Source organism: Hesperophylax consimilis, chromosome 20, assembly GCF_061612785.1.
Source record: "Hesperophylax consimilis isolate HC1 chromosome 20, BYU_Hcon_1.0, whole genome shotgun sequence".
Classification (NCBI taxonomy): domain Eukaryota; kingdom Metazoa; phylum Arthropoda; class Insecta; order Trichoptera; family Limnephilidae; genus Hesperophylax; species Hesperophylax consimilis.
In genome coordinates, this window is record NC_142855.1 from 10746588 (window position 1) to 10770904 (window position 24317).

Sequence of the window (24317 nt, forward strand, 5' to 3'; positions counted from 1 at the left end):
GCCGGCCTCTGTGTTTCCTCCCTCCTACAACATGGGACTCTTCAAGACCCATGTTCACTCCTTCCTCTCCACAAAAAGACCCTCCACACAGCATCCTCAAAGATGACATAGGCCCTAAGGGAAATTATTTTCTTCAGGGCCTCCTGTGTGGAGTTCATATAAAAATAAAAAAATAAAAAAAATAAAAAATTGTTTTTTTTTTACATCATCACACAGGAGGCCCTGACGAAAATAATTCCCCTCAGGAAGTATGTCATCTTTGGGGATGCTGTGTGGAGAGAGAAGCAAGGAGAGGAAGTTCTAGGAAGGAAAAGTTATGAGGGGTGGGTAGGAATCTGGGGGTCAGTGTGTCCAGGAATGACAGACGTAAGAGTCCTGCTGAAGAGGTCGAAAGGTCTCCCTCAATCAGCCGCCCAGAATGCCCTCTACGTAATCTCCCGTGCAGAAGATTTCACTCCTCGGTTATACTAAGTTATATTGTAAAATATGTAACCTTGACCAGCGCCCGGGCGATGAACTGATTGAAGTGCTGGCTCCAGCGCGAGGGCTGGTCCAGGGTGGGCGGCTCCGACTTCTGTATCTTCAGCAGAACGCGCATGGGGGTCATCTCGTGGTTGGGCGGCTCCGTCTGCGCCAGCTCTATGAGCGTTATACCCAGAGACCAGATGTCCACCTGGAGAATCAAACAAACAGATTAGTTTAGTCATCTCGCAGCACAGTAACACAGCAATGTAGCGCTACTATGAAACTGACCAAGATATACAAATGCCTCCAGATCTCTGTCTGTCTGTGATAGACTCACCTTAAAGTCGTAGGGGTTGTCCCTAAAGGTCTCACACAGCACCACCTCGGGCGCCATCCAATACGGCGTGCCGATGAATGTGTCGTGCTTCTGAAGTGTTGACTTGTTCTTGGCTGACACGCCAAAGTCCGCTGCAAACAAACAGGAAGTAAATAACTTGTGAAATATATTTCGCACTCCTTAAGGAAAGGTCTTTTATGAGCGCAAGGTGTGTAGTAGAAGTCACATTGCATTTTTGATGCTGAAAATTCATGGAAAACGTGACACAAGTCATAGACAACTTTCTCCAAGACATGGAGAACTTTCAAAGCCTCTGAAACTTCTTAAAAGTCATGGAAAGTTCGCTACAAGTTACGTAGAATGTGATACAAGTCATCAATAACTTGCTACAAGTCATCAATAAGTTGCTACAAGTCATGTATAACATGATACAAGTCATGGACAATTTGCTACATGTTATGTAGAAGATGATATAATTCACAGACAACTAGCTGCAAGCCACAGAGAAGATGATACAAGTCATGGAGAACATGATACAAGTCGTTGAGCAGACGATTCAAGTCATTGATAACAGGAAACAAGTCATGGAAGACTGGAACAAGTCACGGAAGGTAGTGTGAAGCATACCAAGTTTGACGCCTCCAGACATGGTGAGCAGCACGTTGCCCGCCTTGAGGTCGCGGTGGATGACCTTGGCCTCGTGCAGGAACGCCAGCCCACGGCACATCTGCTGGCAGACGTAGGCGATCTGCGACTCGCTCAGCCCCTTCTCCAGCTCCGCCATGATGGAGTCCAGAGCGCCCCCGTCGCAGTACTCAATCAGCATCTGGAACACCGCAACATTACCATCAGCAATTGGTTATCTTTACATAGCTTCGTTTAGCGATAAGTCAGTCAGCATTGGTACTGTAATGAACTGCAGTACATTTTTTTAAATCAATTAACCGTTTTAGTGCTAATCAATTTTTCCAAATATAAATGTAAATTGCTATACACATATTGATTAATTTAGAGGAAAAAATAATGGTGTCAAATTTAACACTCTAATTTAGACAAATATCAATCAATTTTATTAATTCTTTTTGCATTATAAAGAAAAAATGTTTATTGATATGAATATGAAAAAATAAACATAAAATATCAATATTATTGTATTTTATTTAGTTTTGAAAATAAAAAATCTAAAAAAAATAATCAACAATTATGTTTTGCCGCACAAATAGCGTGTAGGCCTTTCCTACAGCGAACGCAAATAACGCATCGCTTTATCCCACTCCCTCTGTTGCTAAACACCGCGCACTGGCGTAACGGTAATTTTTCCAGCGCTAATTTTTTGTATGATGAAGATGGTTGTGTTGACACGCTATTTTTATGATTCATCCACTCCTTTTTGAGATCCTCAATAATTCGACGTGAATTGGAGCCGGGCATTTTTTTCTCGGTAGTATTGGAAACATACAAAATATAAGAGTTGAGCACCATTCTTCCAAAAATGTTGAAAACTACTTTTTTCCAATATTTTAGGGTTCTTCGCTCGTCCAAATACACGTACAACATTTTGTCAGATCCGTCCACACCTCCCATATATTTGTTGTAGTCATCAATCATGCTTGGTTTCACCTTTTCGTATTCAAAATTCCCTTTCTTTTTCTTGATCTTTTCATATTCAAAATTCCCTTTCTTTGTTTCTCTCTGAATGAACACATCAAAACATTTTCATGTGCTAGCTTTCACGTTCGAAATTATATCACGTGACATGGTTATTTTTTATTAAATATATAACGAAACAGAAAAAAATGTTATTTTTAAATGTATATAATGATATTTTCCTTGTTATTTGAACGACAGAATCAATTAAAACAAAATTGAGTTTCTCGGTAAGGAAAGTAGAGGTTTATTTTGTTAATCTCACAAGATTTACATAAAGAAAAGCATTCAGTAACAAAACATTACCTGTAAGGAAAGAAACGACATTTAATGTTATTAATTGTTATGTCAATTCCATAATCACAATCACGATAGCAATTACCAATTATTGAAATTATTCCCATCAATCTGCCTTGTCACAACCCATAGATTATTTTTACTATGTCTTAAACCATAGATTACGAAATATCGAGTCGACTGTGTAGGTACTGTGGCGCACATCCAGCCAGTGACAGTCTACGACACACACAGCCACAATGACGAGACAAGCTCGGCATTACCTTGAATTAAAGAAAATTATATTTTTCTTTACATGTATAAGAATGCACTCTCGTTACAAATTACGCGCGAGGTTAGCGTACGTCCACTCCTGCGGAGCACCAAAAACACACTGAAACTCGCAGTGCTTCTGCGCTGCGCTGCAATTTTCGATACAAACGATCGCGGCGCTTTTGCGACGCGTAGCATTCTAAAGGTTAACACCTTCTAACTTAACCCCTATTGTTACAATTGTCTGGCTACATTTGTAGTCCAGTGAAATCAGTACTTCCTTGAGGTGCACTGCAGCTATATATTTAGGACGGGTTTGTTTCGGAGAATTCGAACAATTCATCAAATTTCAACATCCACTTTCAAGCTCTGTGAAAGACTTTTTGAAGTTCTGTTTTTAGTTTAGTTCTGTCAAGCAACTAGTCTATTATGATATAATAGCAGAACTTGAATAGGACTTTCACAGAACTTGAAAATGAACATTGATATTTGATGAATTGTTCAAATTCTCCGAAACAACTCATCCTTAGTTTTAACAGTTAAAATAATTTTCAAAATTGTAATTAATCGGGTCTCCAAAAAACGCATCGAATCTATGGACGTAATCTGTGACGTCACCGATGACTAGTATCCTGTACGTTTTTTTATTATTAAGATTACCAGCATTTAACATTGAAGAACACTAGGTAAAATTCTCCTTACAATCCCTTATTCGTTCATTGGCACTACACGCCCAAACCATCTAAGCGTCCCTTTCTTAATCTTACGTCAGCCTAGCATTCCTTTGCGGATCTTCACATTTCTCACATGATCATGCATGAATTTCACTTCTACAGCATTCAAAACTGTAAATAAAAATATATGTATTATAGTAAAAAAGAATAAATGTATGCAAGTATTGAAAGAGGTGGGATTGGGCGCGAATTTGAGTAATCTGAAAGTATGTTGCCTGCTGTATGCTGATTGCTAATTGTATGGAAGATCTAGGATGAACGAAGTGTGTATGAAGAATGAGTTAATGATGAATGTAAGTAAGTCTAAAGTCATGGTATTTGAAAGAGAGAGTACGAAAACAGTGTGCAATATAGTTGTTGCTGAGGAATACTTGGAGCAGGTGGATGAGTTTGTGTATTTAGGAAGTATGTTCTAGAGAGATGGGAAGGCTGACAGAGATATTGAAACAAGGGGAAATGCAGGTAACTCCATTCATGGAGTGTCACCATAATATGCAGCAGTCTACAATGGAGTGCTGGTACCTACCCTGATGTATGGAAGTGAGGCATGGAACTGGCAGAGAAAGTATGAAAGTAGATTGAATGCTGTTGAAATGAGATCCCTGAGGCGTATATGTGGTAAAACCATGTTTGATCGTGTAAGAAATGTGGAAGTCCGCAAAGAGTGCAAGGCTGATGTGAGCGAATGAGCGAAGAAAGGAGTTTGAGTAGGATATACGATGCAAATGTGGATGGTAGCAGAAGTGGGGGACGCCCGAGGAAGACATGGCACGATCAAGTGAATCAGATACTTGAGTCGGGCCATGTCAAGAGTCAGAATAGAAGATTATGTACTAGACGATGTATGAATGTGAATTAGTCCGTCTTCTCTGCCTACCCGTGCGGAGAAACGGCGTGATGGATAGTTAGTTAGTAAAAACGTTGATTTTTTATATATATTAAGCTCGCGATTTAAAATGTCCACCTTTGAAATGATGTTACTGTAATTATTACACAGTCTGTTCAAGCGAGAGTTTTGTTAATGGTTAGTTAGTTAGTTAAGAAAATGACTCGTTTGAACGGTTTTGAAATGTAGAGCGGAGAAAGGAGTGACGCGCAAGTGAATGGAACAAGTCACGGACTCACGGACTGTTGGAACATGTTTTTCCCTATCACTCTGACAGGATGTGGTCACATTTACGGACAGACGTAATATATGTTATCTTTTGATAACAGTTGGAGCCTGTTACTTATTTTGAATGTGATTCATTTACCCAATATATACATATTAAGCAAATAATTAATTTTTCTTTCTTTCAATGTTTGGGAATGGTAAGGTGAGGCGAATGAAAGAGGTTGAGTAGCAGCATCACAGCGTTATTTAGGTCAGTGTAGAGATAAGTCGATGGTCAACACCAGATGAAGTGGAGATGAACGGGGGTGAAGTCGGTGACTCTACGTCATTGCGGGCGGAGACCTAACTCGTTAGTGATGTTCAGCACTGGAGATGAAGACCAGGTGCGCCAGTGAGAAGGTGTGCCGAAGGGACGGTGAACCTGGTGAGACGCAGCACTGGCAACGCAGGGAACGCTTGTACGTAGGGTGCGCGGTGACGAGCCAACCAGCCGCCTCAGTCGTAGCTAGATGCTTGAATAGGACTGACTGACTGTGTAACACATCTGCCAATAACACATCTGCCCTGATGATGGACACTGCAATGCTGTCCGAAATGTTGGCTAAAGAAGGAGTAAGCGCAACACGGCATAACAACCCAAAAACAAATAGCAAAAATACTTTTGGTTGTGAAAATCTTAAATCATATTTGACTGACTGAGTGCTAAAAACTGACAATAAACACTCGTGCCTGGTAGAATCGAGAATCTTCCCGGCCACAAGAAGATCGGCGTGCTTTCGCCGCTTACCTCGTAAGTTCCAAATGCGATGCGCGTTTCACATATTGATGTTTTAGAACTTACTACTAGCTTGCCGCGACAAATTTATTTATTTATTTATATAATTTGTACATTTATTTATAACAATTACAGGTAATATAGCCTAAGACGTTATAATTGTACCATTTATGCAGTGTATATGCAATTCCAAAAATCTCGCAAATGCGCTATAGGACACAAAAAATAAATCTATTTTTGTATCTACCGCATTCAAAAAGCACGTAACTCTCCCCACAGGTGAGTTCATAAATAAATTAGTGCGGCTTGCTCTACTATATAGGGTGTCCGGAAACTCGTAGTACAAGCGGGAAACTGGTGAGTCTACATCACATTTGGAGTCGATTTTGTAGTATTTTTTTTTTTTATTTGAGCTTTCGTTATCGAGTAAATCGAGTTTGAAGTTGATTTTTTTTTTATTTTTTTTTTTTTAATCAAATTCTTATAAATTATTACTGAAGATCAAAGTACCCAACTAATTAAAACTATTTGAAAGTAAAACAGATGAAGAAACTCGGATTTGAAGCATTATTTTGAAATCACCCTTCATTTAACCCGGTGTAATCATAAAATATTTCTGCTCTGCAGGGTTAAAACATCTGTTATTCAACCCTAAACACCAGAAAAAACTTTAACCCTAAAATAGCCGAAAAATATTTTTTTTTGGTTTTTTTTTTTTTTGAAAATGCTCAAATCAAAAAAATTTATGTTTTTTTGGGTTCCCCATGTGGTGTAGATTCTCCAGTTTCCCGCTTGTACTACGAGTTTCCGGACACCGTGTATAGAAGATTGTGATGACGTACTCGAGAGTGAGATTCTGGTACAAACAAATTTAATTGGGCCAGTTATTAGCCTGTATGCTCTGCTTATTAAATCATCGATGTGTTGGTGAAAAGTTAGTTTCCTGTCGTAATAACTCCTAGATCTTTGATTTGGTTTAGGTGTTGGAGAATAATTTCATTGATTGTATATTCAAATACATGCAGTTTCTTTGATCTTGTAAATGTATGAATGTCAATGAGAGTGCAATTTGGGACATCAAATCTTGTTACATTGGGGATTCCGCCATTCTTCCTTCGTCTAATCAGACCGCTTCAAGTCCCAAATCCATTCATAAGTGGAAGGGGACTTTAGGAAGATAACCATCTTGAACGGTACTATCGTCAGCGAGGCGGTTGTGGGTACCGCCGCCCCGGAAACCATTTATTGCGTAACCAACACTCCTGCCATAGGTCACCCAGAGTGGTTCGCTACGTTTGGTGACTTAGCGGGGGTGCCCGGGTTCACGGGGTGAGTTCTAGGTTTGCCCACCTGGATCGGAGAGACTGGTCGTGGGAGACCTTTTAAGCCAGACTATCTCGACGCATCGCCTTGCAACGCATCGGGAGAGATTGATTCATAAGTCCACACATTGACCAGATTCCTAAACACATCTCATACATTTTCCTTCCCAGAACTTCTTCTCGTTCTTTTCCCTAAAAATCCCCTCAATAAAGCATCCCCAAAGATGACATGGCGACCTGTAAGAGGCTAATGTAAAAAAAACAAAAACAGCGTTGGTGACAGCACAGAACCTTGCGTCACCCTACCTGTAATAATAGAATTTTTTTCTGTATCTCTTTAGTTTAAATTTCTTAGGGTTGTTAATCTTGACAGAAAAGTTGGATTTCGTGATTTAAGGGCCTGCGCTTTATCCATTTTAAAGAAAGCGTTATTTACTGACTAGAATTCACCTTCTCCTGTGATTGTTATGAGTGTGCGCTAGTTATCTAATATGATCAATATCACTGTCAATTATTTAGGACCTAGGAGTTTTAGGAGAAGGTTTTTATGTGAATAGGCGACACTGGTTGTGTTTCAAATCGATATGTTCATATTCAGTTTTGTAAAATCAAATGGCGTTATTTACAAAATACAATTTCCTTTAACCTTTCCTTATCTGTGGTGTGTATTTACTACACATTGCTTCTAATAACTTTAATAACTCTATAAATATAATAAATTCTGGGTTCAGATTTATATCAAAAGTGATAATAATTGTAATTTAATTGCTGAAAACATGAAAAAACCATTGGCAGATGCTAAAAAAACATGCGAGGAGTCCACATCTAACGACGGTCCGCAACCGACTGGCTGGCGGCTGGCACGTACAGCTATGTGGTCGTAGGTATCGATTGTCTAAATCAAAATACAACTGCGGACGTGTGGATTACTCATGTTCCCGCATAACGAACTAAAGCGGGACATCAATAGAGTGTCATTTCCTCACACACTTTTCGCGTAGCATTGTCACACGGTTGATTGTATTGGTGTATTTGTTTTACGATTTTTAACAAAAATCTCTGTTTTTTAATTGAATTTGAAAACTATGTAACGGATAATGGTAAATGTATAATGGGATGCTTGCACTCGCTGAGGATGTGGTATTCCTCCGTTATACACTAGAGTGGTATTCCTCCGTTATACATTTATGCACTGAATTAAAAAATAATATTTTACATAGTTTTCAAATTCAATTAAAAAACAGAGATTTTTGTTAAAAATCGGAAACAAATACACCAATACAATCAACCGTGTGACAATGCTACGCGAAAAGTGTGCGAGGAAATGACACTCTATTGATGTCCCGCTTTAGTTCGTTATGCGGGAACATGAGTAATCCACACGTCCGCAGTTGTATTTTGATTTAGACAATCGATACCTACGACCACATAGCTGTGTGCCAGCCGCCAGCCAGTCGGTCGCGGACCGTCGTTAGATGTGGACCCCTCGCACGTTTTTTTAGCATCTGCCGATAGTTTTTCATGTTTTCAGCAATTAAATCACAATTATTATCACTTTTGATATAAAATATAATAAACATAAGCGATTAGCTATGAATATTCATATTTTTCCGATATTAAATCGCTTATTTTGAGATGTGTATTGACTACACAGCACCGGAATGCGTGGATTTTTTTTAGCACAATAAGGGAAAGGTTAATCTATAAAATTTAAAATTCTTTAACGCAGTATCACAAAAGTTGATTTAGCAATTTCAAATGTTTATAAAAATATTATCTAGACTCGGCGATAATATTGAAAAAATGTGCAGAGGTCTTTAAACAATTGAGAGTTGACATTTGACACACGCTTGATTGACCTCAAACACCTTCACACTCAGGAGGTCAATTGACCAACTACATATTAACAACTTCAATTTCACTTTACCTTGTTCCGAGTTATGAGGTGCCAAAGTTATCTATTTAGCATTTTCTGCTTTTTACGTTGCTTACAGCGACTGTTAGTTTGTGCGCTTAGTTCTTCTAAACTACGCAGCGGATTTTGATACGATGTTCACAATCATTTAGAGAATTTCTTTCGGAAGGTTTATGTATATAATACAAGCATATTATATTTATAGAAAGTAGAGAAAAGTCGATGTTTTGTAATCAAGTCGTAAAAAAATATTTTCGGACACTTGTATTGCAAACGCTGGCTAAACCTTATGAAATACATCAAAATAATGTACTACGGAATTGTATATCTTAAAAAGGTCTACAGAAAAGTACAGTACGGTATGTGTCTATTTCCTAAGGATAACCTCCAGCAACACCGAGTAAACGTCAGCTAATAACATGGCATTAATAATAACATGGCATTTATATAGCGCAGTTTAGTGTCATTTCACTTCAAGTGTGCTTTACTACTCGTATAACAAACTTAAAAAATGGTAATTCAGTATTAGTGGTTCTTAAAATTATGCCTACAGTGTGCCTTACCCAATACAGACCTAATATAATAACATTAAATACGCTGTTTATACAAAGTGATGACAAAACTTAGAATTACAATAACAGCAGGAAACAGGAGGCAGTTTATGCTCAGAAATGAGAATCTTCTGAGCAGACATTTTAAAAGGTACAATAAGGAGGCAATCGAAACCAAACAATTACTGGAAGTGTTAGAATATGGCTTATTATAAAATATTGAAAAGAAGTTAAAATTTCAAATTCTGTTGATTAGTAAGAGCTGAGGGAAGTCTATTCCAGATGAGCAGACCTGTTACACTAAAAGAATGATCATAGTAAACGGCTCGATTTGACCTAGAAAGTTCGATTAGACGATTACCAATTACGATTACCTTCCATTGATATGCTTGGTGTAACTATAAGTGACCAGCTCAGGTACGGGGGCTCCATCGAAGCCAGAGTAAAGTTGGCCTCTCAGAAGCTGGGTGTACTGTACAGAGCCCGCAGATACTTTAATAGTACACAACTGCTGACCCTGTACAAATCGCAAGTGTGCCCTACTGTCGAATTTGGCAGCCATCTCTGGTCCGGAGCCCCAAAATACCTGAAAAAAACCCTTGACTCTGTGCAGAAACGGGCGGTCCGTTTGATAGATTCCCCAATCTTAACAAACGGACTGCAATCTTTAGAGCACAGGCGTCAGGTAGGTATGCTGTCCTTATTCTATCGGTATTACAATGGAAGATGCTCTGAGGAACTAGCGTCATTGATCCCTTCGGCACCGGTGCGTAGTCGGGATACACGCCAAACGCGCGCCCAACATTTGTACACGGTTGACATTTGTCACATGAGAACGGGTCGCTTCTACGATTCGTTCTTAAGTTCAACAGCTCGGCTGTGGAACGAACTGCCGGCCTCTGTGTTTCCTCCCTCCTACAACATGGGACTCTTCAAGACCCATGTTCACTCTTTCCTCTCCACAAAAAGACCCTCCACACAGCATCCCCAAAGATGACATAGGCCCTGAGGGAAATTATTTTCTTCAGGGCCTCCTGTGTGGAGTTAATATAAAAAAAAAATAAAAAAAAATCTAGATCTGCTGACCTTAGAGTAAGCTGTCTATTGCTTATCAAACTGTTGTAACAAACTCACCCATAACTTCTGGTCGATGAAGAAGGCCTCGTGCAGCTCCACCACGTTGGGATGCTTGCACTCGCTGAGGATGTCTATCTCTATCATGAAGTCGGCCAGGTCGTCCTCCCCCTCGAGGAGACACATCTTGGCAGCGGCCAGCTTCCCGGTACTCTTGTACTGTGCCTTGTACACCTGCAGACACGGAACATATTACATCTCTAAATAGTACAAAATAAATTCAATAACCGCATCTGTCTGTTTGTGCGCTTAGCTCTTCTAAACTAAGCAATTATCATTTCTTCCGGATGTTTATATACAGGGTGTATCGGCACGTACCCGACAAACTTTAACCAGCTATTCCTTAGCACATTTGGAGTAAAAAATCTTATGTGCACTTTGCTGTCCGGTAACATTTTTTTTTAATAAAAAATTTACTATTCATATTTTCACCACATGTCACCAATGTTTTATCCTTTGTCAAAGTTTGAAAACCCATCTGACAATATTTTATTCGAATTCCATTGAATAATGCATGTGTGTACCTATATTGGCGCACTTTTACAATCACAACGAAATGGCACGGCACCATTCGTCTCATTTTTAACTATTATTATTTAGTGTGTGCGAAAGAGCGAAGACGCTTTTCGACATACTTGCTTATAACAGCTGTTGAACACGAAAAGCAATGCCAATGACAGTGATGGAGTGTGGAAATTTTTATTTTTTTTTGTTTTTAATTGAAAAAAAAATGCTACCGGACAGCAAAGTGCCCATAACATTTTTTACTCCAAATGTGCTAAGGAATAGCTGGTTAAAGTTTGTCGGGTTAGTGCCGATACACCCTGTATATATATATATACATATTTTTATTTATTTATTGCATCTCACTATACATAAAACACTTTTTTTTTCACATAAAAATCAACCTCACTAGGACAAAGCCTGTATCGAGGTTAACAATTTACATTTGAGTGAAGCAAACATAAGAGTAATCACAAACATAAAGTAATTCTACATACAAACACAAAATATTTCAAAATTAAAGAAAAAATAAGTATTAGATGTGTTACCAGATGGATAATTTGACAGTATATTGTAACAATATTTGAACCATAACTAATCATTAATCATTATTCAAAAGAAGAAGCAAAGTAGATAATAAAGACAGATAGGGTGACATTCAGTTTTTAGCAAATGGGACTTATATAAAATCTTATTATTGAAGAAAGGAAAAGGATGAAAAAATATTAAGACAATCGTCTGTCAATACAAAAACCTTAATTAACTTTTTGAATTTAACTAGAGAATTGGTAGACTTGATATGATTTGGAAGAATATTAAACATAAGTGGTGCCTGATATAAATAATTTCTTTGACCAAAAGAAGTTTTAGTATGTACCGCCACAAAGTTCAATGTAGAGCTAATTCTAGTCGTCCGCATTTGTATATTGTATATACATATATATATATGTAGAATAATGTTCTCGGTTTACCCGCGTAAAGTAGTCCTTAAAAGGACTTTTTAATTTCTGACGTTTCGGACAGATCGCACTGTCCATCTTCAGAGGCCTTATGTCCTGAATTTCGTCTCAAACTGAACGCTTTCGCGTGTCTGTTCGGTCCGGAAGTCAAGATACAAGTGGGTGCTTATCAAGAAAGTTATAATTGACCAAAATAACCCAAAACCGACATTTCCAAAATTCTCAGAAACACCTCCAACAAGTTCAAAGCAACCCAATCAGGTCGCTACACACATACTGCTTGATATTGCCAACCCCGCCCCCACCCCCTCTACCGTCAAATCACTATCAACACGCATACTTCGTCCTAGACATAAGAATTGATAAGCACCCACTTGTATCTTGACTTCCGGACCGAACAGACACGCGAAAGCGTTCAGTTTGAGACGAAATTCAGGACATAAGGCCTCTGAAGATGGACAGTGCGATCTGTCCGAAACGTCAGAAATTAAAAAGTCCTTTTAAGGACTACTTTACGCGGGTAAACCGAGAACATTATTCTACATCTTACACCCGTGAAAACCTTAACCATAACATATATATATATATATATATATATATCATTCATTCACCTTATAATGCACATTGCGCATTGATTTTAAACATGCCTACCATAGACATATGAATATTAGTAGACCTGCCCTAAGTGATTAAAAGCGTATTATCCCCACTCCCCATACCAGTTCCATTGGAGCCGGCTGTGCTCGCGTATGGCCTCAAGTGAAATTTGAAAATGTGACGTCATCATTCTTGTGCGAACTATGGTCGAGGCATCATCGGTTCATTTTACGAAATAACACGGCAAAATGTTGACTTGTGATATGAAAACTTGTAAAAATACATGTGAAAAAGAGAATAAACCCAATTGTCGTATTACATTCCATAAGTAAGCATTATTTTACTTTATTTTAAGCTTATTCACACCGTATTATATGGATCAGTTTTAGAAACATATACTATCACATCACAATGTAGCGATTCTCAAGTGTGCTCATCGTTGTTTACTGGGGTAAGTAAATTATGAGACATTTGTAAAAGTGTCTTAACTAAATACTCTGAAACTAACTACGACTCTGCAAACAGAAGAAATTTACTTTGCCGAATTTGGACTTTGCAAATTAGTTCATAACGTGGCGAGTAATTTGCGCTCCCATGTAAAAATGTCTATTCATTCAAAAGCAGATTTTACTTTTAAGAAGTAAATGGTGATATTATAATGCGAGATGCCTATTTACTGTCAGATTGATTTATTGACGAATCACAGTCAGCTTAACCCCCTTCGTTCTTCAACAGTTGATTTTACCCCTCGCCATTATCTTCTCGTCTATTAATTCCTATGTCTGTGATGCCTACAGTGAAATCTCCATCGATCGTTTCTCTAGTACGTGTCATTTATAGAACTCATCGATTGTTTCTCTAAGCATTGTCGTTAGAGGGTGTGTCCTTACTGTAACATCCTTTATATTAGTGTATGAGCTCACCCGTAGTTAGCACTATATTAGTCTATTAGGCTACACATAGATGGCGTTAACTGGAGAATAACACGATAATAAATAAGGTGAGAACCTCAAGGTGCGGGTTCATATTATTCTGCATGATGATTGAGATATCAAGTGCAAGGGTTTTCTTGAAGCATTTAATTGGATTTTATTGCAAAGAGGTAACACTCCGACCTTCTGACAGAATATTTCAGAGGCCTGGGGAGTTCATTACAGAAGAATGGTTAAAAAGAAGGAAGAATGCTTCATGATTATTTTGTTCAAATATATAAAGGGTCCGCCAAATAACATTTTTTTTTTTTTTGAAAATGGGCGCAAAACATCGAGAGTAGCTTCGGCTGTGTGGCACGTAACGCCGTCCTGTTGAAGCCAAATGTTGCCAATATCCTCCTCTTCAATTTTTGTGAACAAAAATTCGTTCAACATGGCCCAATAACGATCGCCATTGACTGTAACGGCCACTCCTTGCTCATTTTCGAAGAAAAATGGCCCAATTATGCCTCTGGACCAAAATCCGCACCAAACAGTGACTCGTTTTGGGTATATCGGCTTTTCAATGTATGCGTGCGGGTTTTCTGTGCCCCAAATGCGACAATTTTGCTTATTTACATACATGCTAAGATCAAAATGAGCTTCATCGGAAAAGATGATTTTTTTGGCAAAATCGGCATCTTCTGTAAGTCGATCGCAGGCCCACTCAGCGAAGCGAAAACGCATTGGATGGTCAGTTGGCTTCAACTCTTGAACCAATTGGACTTTGTATGGCATCATACCAAGGTCTTTATGCAAAATTCGTCTCAATGATGTCTCCGAAATGTTCAATTGTTGAGAACGACGGTGAATTGATGTTGATGGCGCTTCACGCACACTTACACCAGCAATATTCTCGGGTGTACGCACTGTTTTTGGCTTTTCACGCTTTGGTTTATCGATGAGGATGCCAGTTTCTTTCACTTTTTTCACAACATAACGAACATACGAAGCTGACGGTGCTTCTCTTCTTCCAAAATCCGTACGCAATTTTCGCACACATTCTGCAACATTACCATGATTTTCAAAGTAATGTCGCAATATTTCCCAGCGTTGTTCAAGCGTATACACAACCATATTCTTTCAGCGGAAGGATAACAGTAATTATCTGTCAAATCAGACATGAGCTAAGTGTTACCATTCACGAAATAAGCACTAGTTGAAAAAAAAAACGTTAGATGGCAGACCCTATATATTGCCACCAGTAAAATCCATCGAGAACCTAGGGGGTTATCTTTGATCGCAAACTTATGTTTTCAGACCATATATTGCAGTTGACATCATCATGCTACAAGCTTCTAGGGTATGTAATAAGATGTTGCAAGCAATTTTCTAATCTCGAAGCAATGATGGCTATGTATTATTGTATTATAAGGTCTAAAATTGAATACGCCTCAGCTGTATGGACCCCGAACCAGCAAAAATACATTGAGAAATTAGAACAGATTAAAAAAAAGTTCCTTAGATACCTGTATATGAGAATACATGGAGAGTATCAGCGATTCATGCATCACGAAAACAACTACAGCTAGGGACGGCACCATGATCTGCTATGTATCAAGTTTAAGTTTGTTGTGAAATAAGGATCTTCTGTACCTTTCCGAAAGCTCCGTCTCCGAGTTCCCCGATCATCTCCCAATAGAGGTCGGGACTGCAGTCCATGCGGATGTTGGAGAACACCCGCTTCTTCTTGGCATCGTGGCCCCCGCTGCCCCCCAGGAACACCTTCTTCAGGTTGTTGAAGAACGACATGGTGCCGGTGATGCCTGCAAACAAACAAACAAACAATCCATTAACTCTTCTCACATTAATCAGGGCGTTTGAATTAATAAATTATTAATCTGTTTAGGTGTTTTGAAGATAAACTCCAGGAGGTTGCAGTAAGTTGGATATGTGCTCTGAGAATGTTAGTTGGGGATCAAAGACGATACCGAAATCGAAACAATATAAAATAAAGTCTCTATCCGCGTCTGTCTGTTTATGCGATTAGTTCTTCTAAACTACAATACGGTTATCACTATAATTTAGAGAATTTCTTGCAGAATGTTTATTATATTTATAGAAAGTAGAGTTAAGTCCATGTTTTGTAATAAAGTCGTAAAATATATATTTTTGGGCACTACATTGCTTACGCTGGCTAAACCTTATGAGATACATCAAAATAATCTAGTACGGAATTGTACATCTTAAAAAGGCCTACAGAATAGTCCGCGACGGTATATATATATCTCCCAAGGATAATCCACAGTAATCATTTACATATATAATGGATAATTTGCGATACTATTTTGACCAAATATTTTTTCTTTATTTAGTTTTTCTTTTAATTATTTCTTAATATTTTCTCATTATATTTGTAATCACAATTTTACAATTGTGTATTTTGTACCTTCTTTACAATGGATTTCATCTATTTACTGTCAGCATCTCCTGTATAATACAGATATTCTCCTATGTACACTGCATCATGTACTACTTTTATGTAAAAGCCTTTTTGGGCGTAAAAACAAATAAATTAATCCTTTTCCAATTAAATATGTTAGTTACCACCTGAGCTTAGAAAGGAGTGTAAGGAGAATATATGACGCAAATGCGAATGGTAGCAGAAGTCGGTGACGCCCAAGGAAGACATGAATCAGAAACTCGAGTCGGGCCATGTAAAGAGTCACAATAATAGAAGAGTATATATGAGACGATGTATGAATGTGAAAGAGGCAAGAAGTGTGTGGTGTGACCGAGTTGTTTGGCGGTCCGTCCTCTCTGCCTACCCCTGCGGGGAAACGGCGTGATAGTTAGTTATGTTGGGCATTTAACTTACAACAAAATTTCCCTTTAAAGCATTTCATTTTAATGAATATCCTAAAAGATATTATAGATTTAAAATCAGGCACAACATTAAAAGACTTACGAAGCGTCTTTGGCCGATAAAGTTTTAATCCTTATGCAATTACTCATTTTAGATACATTTGGCTTAAAACGTAGATAAAAATTGTTTTAATATCTTAGAAGATATCGCAATTTGATAAATCATTCGCAACAAACAGGCGGCCGCACGCACAAATACTATATACAGGGTGTATCGGCACGTACCCGACAAACTTTAACCAGCTATTCCTTAGCACATTTGGAGTAAAAAATGTTATGGGCACTTTGCTGTCCGGTAACATTTTTTTTTAATAAAAAATTTACTATTCATATTTTCACCACATGTCACCAATGTTTTATCCTTTGTCAAAGTTTGAAAACCCGTCTGGCAATATTTTGTTCGAGTTTCGTTGAATAATGTACGTACGTACCTACGTTGGCGCGCTTTTACAATCACAACGAAATGGCACGGCACCATTCGTCTCATTTTTAACTATTATTATTTAGTGTGTACGAAAGAGCGAGGACACTTTTTGACACACTTGCTAATAACAGCTGTTGAACACGAGAAACAATGCAAACGACAGTGACGGAGTGTGGATTTTTTATTAATTTTTTGTTTTTAATGGAAAAAAAATGTTACCGGACAGCAAAGCGTCCATAACATTTTTTACTCCAAATGTGCTGAGGAATAGCTGGTTAAAGTTTGTCGGGTACTTGCCGATGCATCCTGTATATATACAACGTAATATGTATATACAACACGATATTTGCATGAAAAATTGCAGGACGCAATGACTTATGTCAGACATCACGGTGATACCGATCTTTGTAAGTGCAACATGTAACCCGAACTGGACAGAAATCAAGGAAAATATCAACACCAATTTAACTCCAAAAGACAGATATGATATAGTGAATAGAGAAACTACCTAACCAGAGAGGACAGACGGCTTAACAACTCGGTCTTGGCACACACCCCTTGCCTCATTCACATTCATACATCGTCTCATAGTGAGTACAGAAACTCTTCATAAACGAGGCTCATATATTTGGTCCACCGAGATGTCACGTGAACACTATACCACATTTAATTTTTTATTTTTTTTATATTAACTCCACACAGGAGGCCCTGAATAAAATAATTTCCCTCAGGGCCTATGTCATCTTTGGGGATGCTGTGTGGAGGGTCTTTTTGTGGAGAGGAAGGAGTGAACATGGGTCTTGAAGAGTCCCATGTTGTAGGAGGGAGGAAACACAGAGGCCGGCAGTTCGTTCCACAGCCGAGCTGTTGAACTTAAGAACGAATCGCAGAAGCGACCCGTTCTCATGTGACAAATGTCAACCGTGTACAAATGTTGGGCGCGCGTTTGGCGTGTATCCCGACTACGCACCGGTGCCGAAGGGATCAATGACGCTAGTTCCTCAGAGCATCTTCCATTGTAATACCGATAGAACAAGGACAGCATACCTACCTGACGCCTGTGCTCTAAAGATTACAGTCCGTTTGTTAAGATTGTGGAATCTATCAAACGGACCGCCCGTTTCTGCACAGAGTCAAGGGTTTTTTTCAGGTATTTAGGGGCACATGTCCATCTGCTGATGTGGTCACTGAATAAAATTAGACTGGATCAAATAGACAGCAGAATTACCGAATAAAAATGAATCCAACCATGTACAAACGTAATTGTAAGAAAACACATGGTCCACGGCCCTTGCGGAACGTTAAATCCTAATTCTCCATGTATACGGGAAGACTTGTGGCTTGAAGAATGCTTTAACTTGACTGGGCTTTGTTCTACGAACTGCAAGGAATTTTAGAGATAACCGGGTGCTTATAGTTTTATTTAATTCTTTAGTAAGGAGTAGACTTGAAAGTGGGTCGGTGATTTGGAGTCCACACCAGGTAAAGTATTCTCTCGTCTTGGAGCGAGTTCAGAAGAAATTCTTGAGATTTCTCTACATGAGGGAGTATGGCTACTACCCGTGGCTCTGGGTATGCTCGGAATGAACTATCTACGGGTCAGGAGAGATGTGCGCATTGCTACACATTTCCTTAGACTGATCTGTTGATGGTTTGAAAACTTGGTCATCATGGAGAGCATTCATTTCTATGTTCCCGATGGTTATCTACGTCACCGACAACATAGACTATTTTATCTCCCGGCCTGCAGAACTAACTTGCCAATGGTCATGCCTGTGGGGAGAGCAATCAATTCGGATATGGACATTTTTAGCATCAATGAAGCTTCCTTTGAAAGGCAAGCTCTATTATTACTGGTATAGTTGATATGAGTCGTGTAATTTCTATACCCGCTATATCAACTTTCATTGATTTGGAGAAAACCGCAAAAAACTGTCACATCTCTAGCGTACATACAAAATTGCATTAAAAAATTTTATATAATGAATTGGAGTAATAAAATTTCGAAAAGCATTTATTTTTCTATATATGTCTGGCAATAATTAAGTAATTTCGATAAATAAAATGGATAAAGCGGATTTTGATACTCACTTCGTGATATAGAGGCTTTTGAAGGTCAACTGAGCCAACATGGCGGGTTTAGAAACACACGCGTAGATCATTTTGGCACACGAGCGTGGCGTCAGAGCGGCGGCCATATTGTATTTTGGCAAAATAACTGCTTGTGATTGGTTGAATCCGATATAGCGCGTTTTGATAGTAACTTTCTGTATGATATAGCGGATTTGGTTTCTCACTCGCAGTTTTAACATGGTTTTTGGTCGTGATAAGGAGGGTTTTGAAACTCAATTTTAGGCTCCTCTTGTTGCTCGCAAAAATGTGAACAAGATGTCATACTCAGATCATTTTGTCAAAAAATCGGATATAGCGGGTATAGAAATTATAGGATTCATATACACACTGTTAATATTAATTTAAGAATTCTTATTACAAAAATATATTTAAAAAGAATTGAAATTAACAATTTTGTAATGTTTTTGAAATGAATAAACAGAATTGAATTGAACTTGAGAATATTACTTCAAGTTCTATATGGCCCAATATCTGGGTGATGGACCCATCAAAACTGTCCAAAAAGTTACTTTTAACACCTATCAAGCAGCATGCAAAGCAATGGGTATCTTAAAAGATGACTTTCATTGGGACAACACATTACCAGAAGTTGCTATTTGCAGTTCAGCCATGTCATTGAGGTATTTGTTTGCCATTATCAAAGCGTTTTGTCGGACTCATTGTATTCATGTAGCCCTTTCGCGTGTAACTTCTAATCAAAATCTGTTTGTGCTGAAACACAATATTTACACACGTATAAGAGATGTTAAATGAGCTTCATTTTATGACAGTGAAGCAAAATAGATATTAGAATGTATCCCATATCTATATGGGACGTGTGGGATTGCACTAACCTCCCCACATTCTGGAATAAAATATTATTATTAATTTTTTACTTAGCCCTTAGAAGACGGCTAATATTTTGAAAATACAGGGTTTTCCAATAAGAGGTGTTATTTTGATATTCAATCGTAAAAGATCAATGGTTTCGTTGCTAGTGTGGCACGTAGCGCCGTCTTGTTGAAAGTAAACGTTGTCCAGATCAATACCATCCAATTCCGGCCATAAAAAATCATTAATCATCTCTCGATAGCGCAATCCGTTCACCGTAACTGTTGCTCCAGCCTCATTTACGAAAAAGTAAGGTCCAATGACTCCGCCGGACCATAAACCGCACCAAACCGTCACACGTTGAGGATAGAGAGGCTTTTCAACAATAACTCTTGAGTTTTCCGAGCCCCAGATGCGACAATTTTGCTTGTTGACGAAGCCACCGAGGTGGAAATGGGCCTCATCACTCAAGATGATTTGCATTTGATTCACTCAAGTGAATTTTAATAATTTCAATGCGTTGTTGAAGCGTGTATCGTTCCATTTTTATTAATGGCGTAGTTTTTACTTGTCAAATGTCAAAAAATGACAGCTTCAAAAGTAACATCTACCGAAATAACGGGCTATTCAAAATAACACCTCTTATTGGAAAACCCTGTATAGCATTGAAATAATTGACAGGCATCTAAAATGTCTGGACAATATTGAAATGCGTTCAAAACTTATAAAACCTGGCTCTATACACCGCACATTGCAGTGCAGCTGAAGGTAGTCATGATTGAACTGAACTGCTATTATAGTTGGTCGTATCCTAAGGGTTAAGATAAACATAGCGATGATGTCTAAGGAAAAATAAATTACAATCATGAGATATACGAGCACGGGAAGAGAAACACAAAATATTGATTACCCACAAGGAAGAAATCAAACAGCCAGAAAACTCCTATAGTATAGTCTGATTCAAGATAATACTTTGGTAATCTAAAAAGTCATAAATAAAGTCGCTAAAGCTGTGCAAAAAATGTATGTTTACAATAAAATATTAATAAAGTAAAAATCATTAACAAACGCCATAGACATATGAATATTAGTAGACCTGCCCTAAGTGATTAAAAGCGTATTATCCCCACTCCCCATACCGGTTCCATTGGAGCCGGCTGGGCTCGCGTATGGCTTCCCGTGAATCTTGAGAATGTGACGTCATCATTCTTGTTCGAACTAGCGTCGAGCTATGGTCGAGGCATTTTACGAAATAACACGGCAAAATGGTGGCTTGTGATATGAAAACTTGTAAAAATAGATGTGAAAAAGAGAATAAACCCAATTGTCGTATTACATTCCATATGTAAGCATTATTTTAAGCTCTTTCACATTGTATAATATGGATCAGTTGTAGAAACATATACTATCACATCGAGATACATCTGGACGCAAAATACAAAGCCGTTTGCATAAGAATCAGGGATGTGCCTTTGCCTTTTGCGCTTTAGGTACCACGTGTTAGGTACGCGCTTGTTTCGTATGTACGGTACTGCTGGAACGAGAAGGAGTGCATATCACGTAATGCGCTAGGTTATACCGAGTGGCGATGTGTGATAGAAAATCATGTTTTTTGTTTTTAATTGAAAAAATGTCATCAGAAGGCAAAATGATGTCCAAATTTTTACTCCAAATACTCTTAGGAATCGCTGGTAAAAACTGTGTGTATATAATTTCATTTGTTTTTTTAGTTGTTTTACTTTTCTTTCTTAAAGATTTCAATATTTTATTATTAATAGGAACATAGCGGTTGTGAAAACCCTCCAACATTGGTCGAATGTAGCGATTCCCAAGTGTGCGCATCGTTGTTACTGGGAAGTAAATTATGAACACTTATAAAAGTGTCTTAACTAAATACGTAAACGAAATATTCGACTCTGAAAATAGAAGAAATTTATTTTGCCGAATTTGGACTTCGCAAATTTGTTCATAACGTGGCGAGTAATTTGCGCTCCCATGTAAAAATGTCTATTCATTCAAAAGCAGATTTTACTTTTAATAACTAAATGGTGATATTAAAATGCGAGATGCCTATATACTGTCAGATTGATTTATTGACGAATCACAGTCAGCTTTACCCCCTTCGTTCTTCAACAGTTGATTTTACCCCTCACCTTTAATTTCTAGTCTATATATTCATATGTCTGTGACAAACGCACTTTTTGGAACCATACTAATTTGTTCATACATTTATTTTTACTTGCTTATTTTATAAGGCTTTTATGTTTTATGTTGATAATACTAATTTGTTCATACATTTATTTTTACTTGCTTATTATATAAGGCTTTTATGCTGCTATTTAAACTTTTCTGCAATGTAACCAATTTATGCAATTATGTACCGTTCAAATTGTATCTTATGAGTGTATAAATGTTGTCTCTATGTCCCTGCTGACAAACTACACAAGTAGTTTAGCGGGTTTAAATGTGAATAAATTAAAAAAAAAATAAAAAATAAACTGTCAATGTCAAAGTGCCAAAAAATGTATTGGATTAATATCCTATTACATGTCTAAATGGCTTGGAAATTTATGATGCCACATTAGTGCATTGCACCCGTGCGAAGCCGGGGCAGCTCGCTAGTTAAATACAATAAAACAAAGTGGCTATCCGCGTCTGTCTGTTTGTGCGCTTAGTTCTTCTAAACTAAGTAACGGATAAAAACAAATACTTTTTTAGAAACTAGACAAAATTATCTTTCCGGTGTACGCATTTAAAATAAACATAACTATTTCTAAATGATAAAATTTTAATATCAAACATGAAAAATGTTTTCAAAAACGCTAAACACATTTTTACTTATTTTTTTTACTCTAATCGTAGAAAAATTGAGAGAACTCGATATTTCAAAAACACATTCGTTTTGTTTGGGGAATTTGTAAGAAAACTGTAACATCAAAAATAAGACACTGATTGTTACGATAGCGGCGCGAAATGTGAATTATTAATTTTGGCTATATTTAGGATTTTATTAATGACATCTAGTATTTAATATTTGAGACAAACTGTAAAGAATTATTAATTATTTTTTTAATATCAAAAAAATTATGTATTTCCGCATGATAGAAAAAAAGATTTATAAAATATTGACAGCCGATCATATATGACCTTAAAATGCTGCAGGGGTTAACCATCCAATTACAAGTAGTAATCTTGTACTTTAGTTAACAGAAGAATATTATTGTTGTCAACTTACTTATCAATGCTTCTTTTGTTGACATATTTGTTTTTATTTTTCGTACATTTGTTACTAAAATTATGTTTATTTTTGTCTACCAATCACGAAACGACCGTGTCATAAACTTTTCTTTTTTGGGTTTAAATTTAATGTTATTATTATATTAAGTTTACATATATGTATTGTTTTAAATGATATAATTGTAAAGCTGCACATCGTGATACAGGAATGCCCAAAGATATTAGAAGAACGAGATATGCTATGTTGGCCGCCGGACCGTAGCCGGAGTACTACCTAATTAGGGTACTTTGAACGGTATCGGGACGTGTACGCACAGAAATCTGTTCTATGTATTAGTGCGGATACCTTAGCGCAAGCGAAGGTGTGCAGTAGTATTGGTGAACAAAACCGGTGACACTCGGCAAAACAATTCCACTCAGTACGAACTGCGCATAGCACATCTCGTTCTTCTAATATCTTTGGGAATGCCCTAGTGAGATGTGCAGAGTACGTTTTTTATGTTAAAAACTGCTTTTTTGAATAAATAAATAAAAAATAAATTAAAAAAATCACAGTTTATAAATTTGAAATTGCTCTCCTGAAAAGATAGAAATAACAATAATTTAAAATTTGCATATTGCACCTTAAACGTACGTTGAAAAACACTAATAAAGTGAAGGATACGCTTGATCTGAACTGAAGATTCCTCTGACAACTTTAAGGCGATACAAGACTAATAACGAGGGCTCGCTCGGGGCTCACATCTTCATTAATTCCGACGAATTCCTAACGATAATAAATGCAGTCGAACTTGGTTATAACGATCACGGCAATAGCGAGTTCATGGCTATAAAGAGCAATTACAAAACGATAGTTTATTTCAGGCTCAACTTCATATAATTGTTGACTGTTATAACGAGGTCAATTCGCTGATATACAATTTCTGAATACAATGTCAATGGGTTCTGAAGAAATAGTTTATTGTTTTGTAATTGAATCCTATAATTTCTATACCCGCTATATCCGATTTTTTGACAAAATGATCTGAGTATGACATCTTGTTCACATTTTTGCGAGCAACAAGAGGAGCCTTAAATTGAGTTTCAAAACCCTCCTTATCACGACCAAAAACCATGTTAAAACTGCGAGTGAGAAACCAAATCAGCTATATCATACAGAAAGTTACTATCAAAACACGCTGTATCGGATTCAACCAATCACAAGCAGTTATTTTGCCAAAATGCAATATGGCCGCCGCTCTGACGCCACGCTCGTGTGTCAAAATGATCTACGC

General features: G+C 37.6%; 1 protein-coding gene across 2 annotated transcripts in view; it reads right to left on the reverse strand.

Moving 5' to 3' along the window:
- Positions 1-24317, reverse strand: part of Slik (Sterile20-like kinase) — a 116848-nt gene that overhangs the window by 73748 nt on the left and 18783 nt on the right. For both annotated transcript variants that reach the window (XM_089643846.1, XM_089643845.1), the window contains exons 3-7: positions 15171-15340; positions 10544-10717; positions 1430-1628; positions 803-933; positions 494-673 (exon numbers count right to left, since the gene is read on the reverse strand). In XM_089643846.1, the coding sequence (XP_089499972.1) occupies positions 494-673; positions 803-933; positions 1430-1628; positions 10544-10717; positions 15171-15326 (840 nt within the window). In that variant the 5' untranslated portion in view covers positions 15327-15340. The remainder of the gene's footprint in view (positions 1-493; positions 674-802; positions 934-1429; positions 1629-10543; positions 10718-15170; positions 15341-24317) is intronic.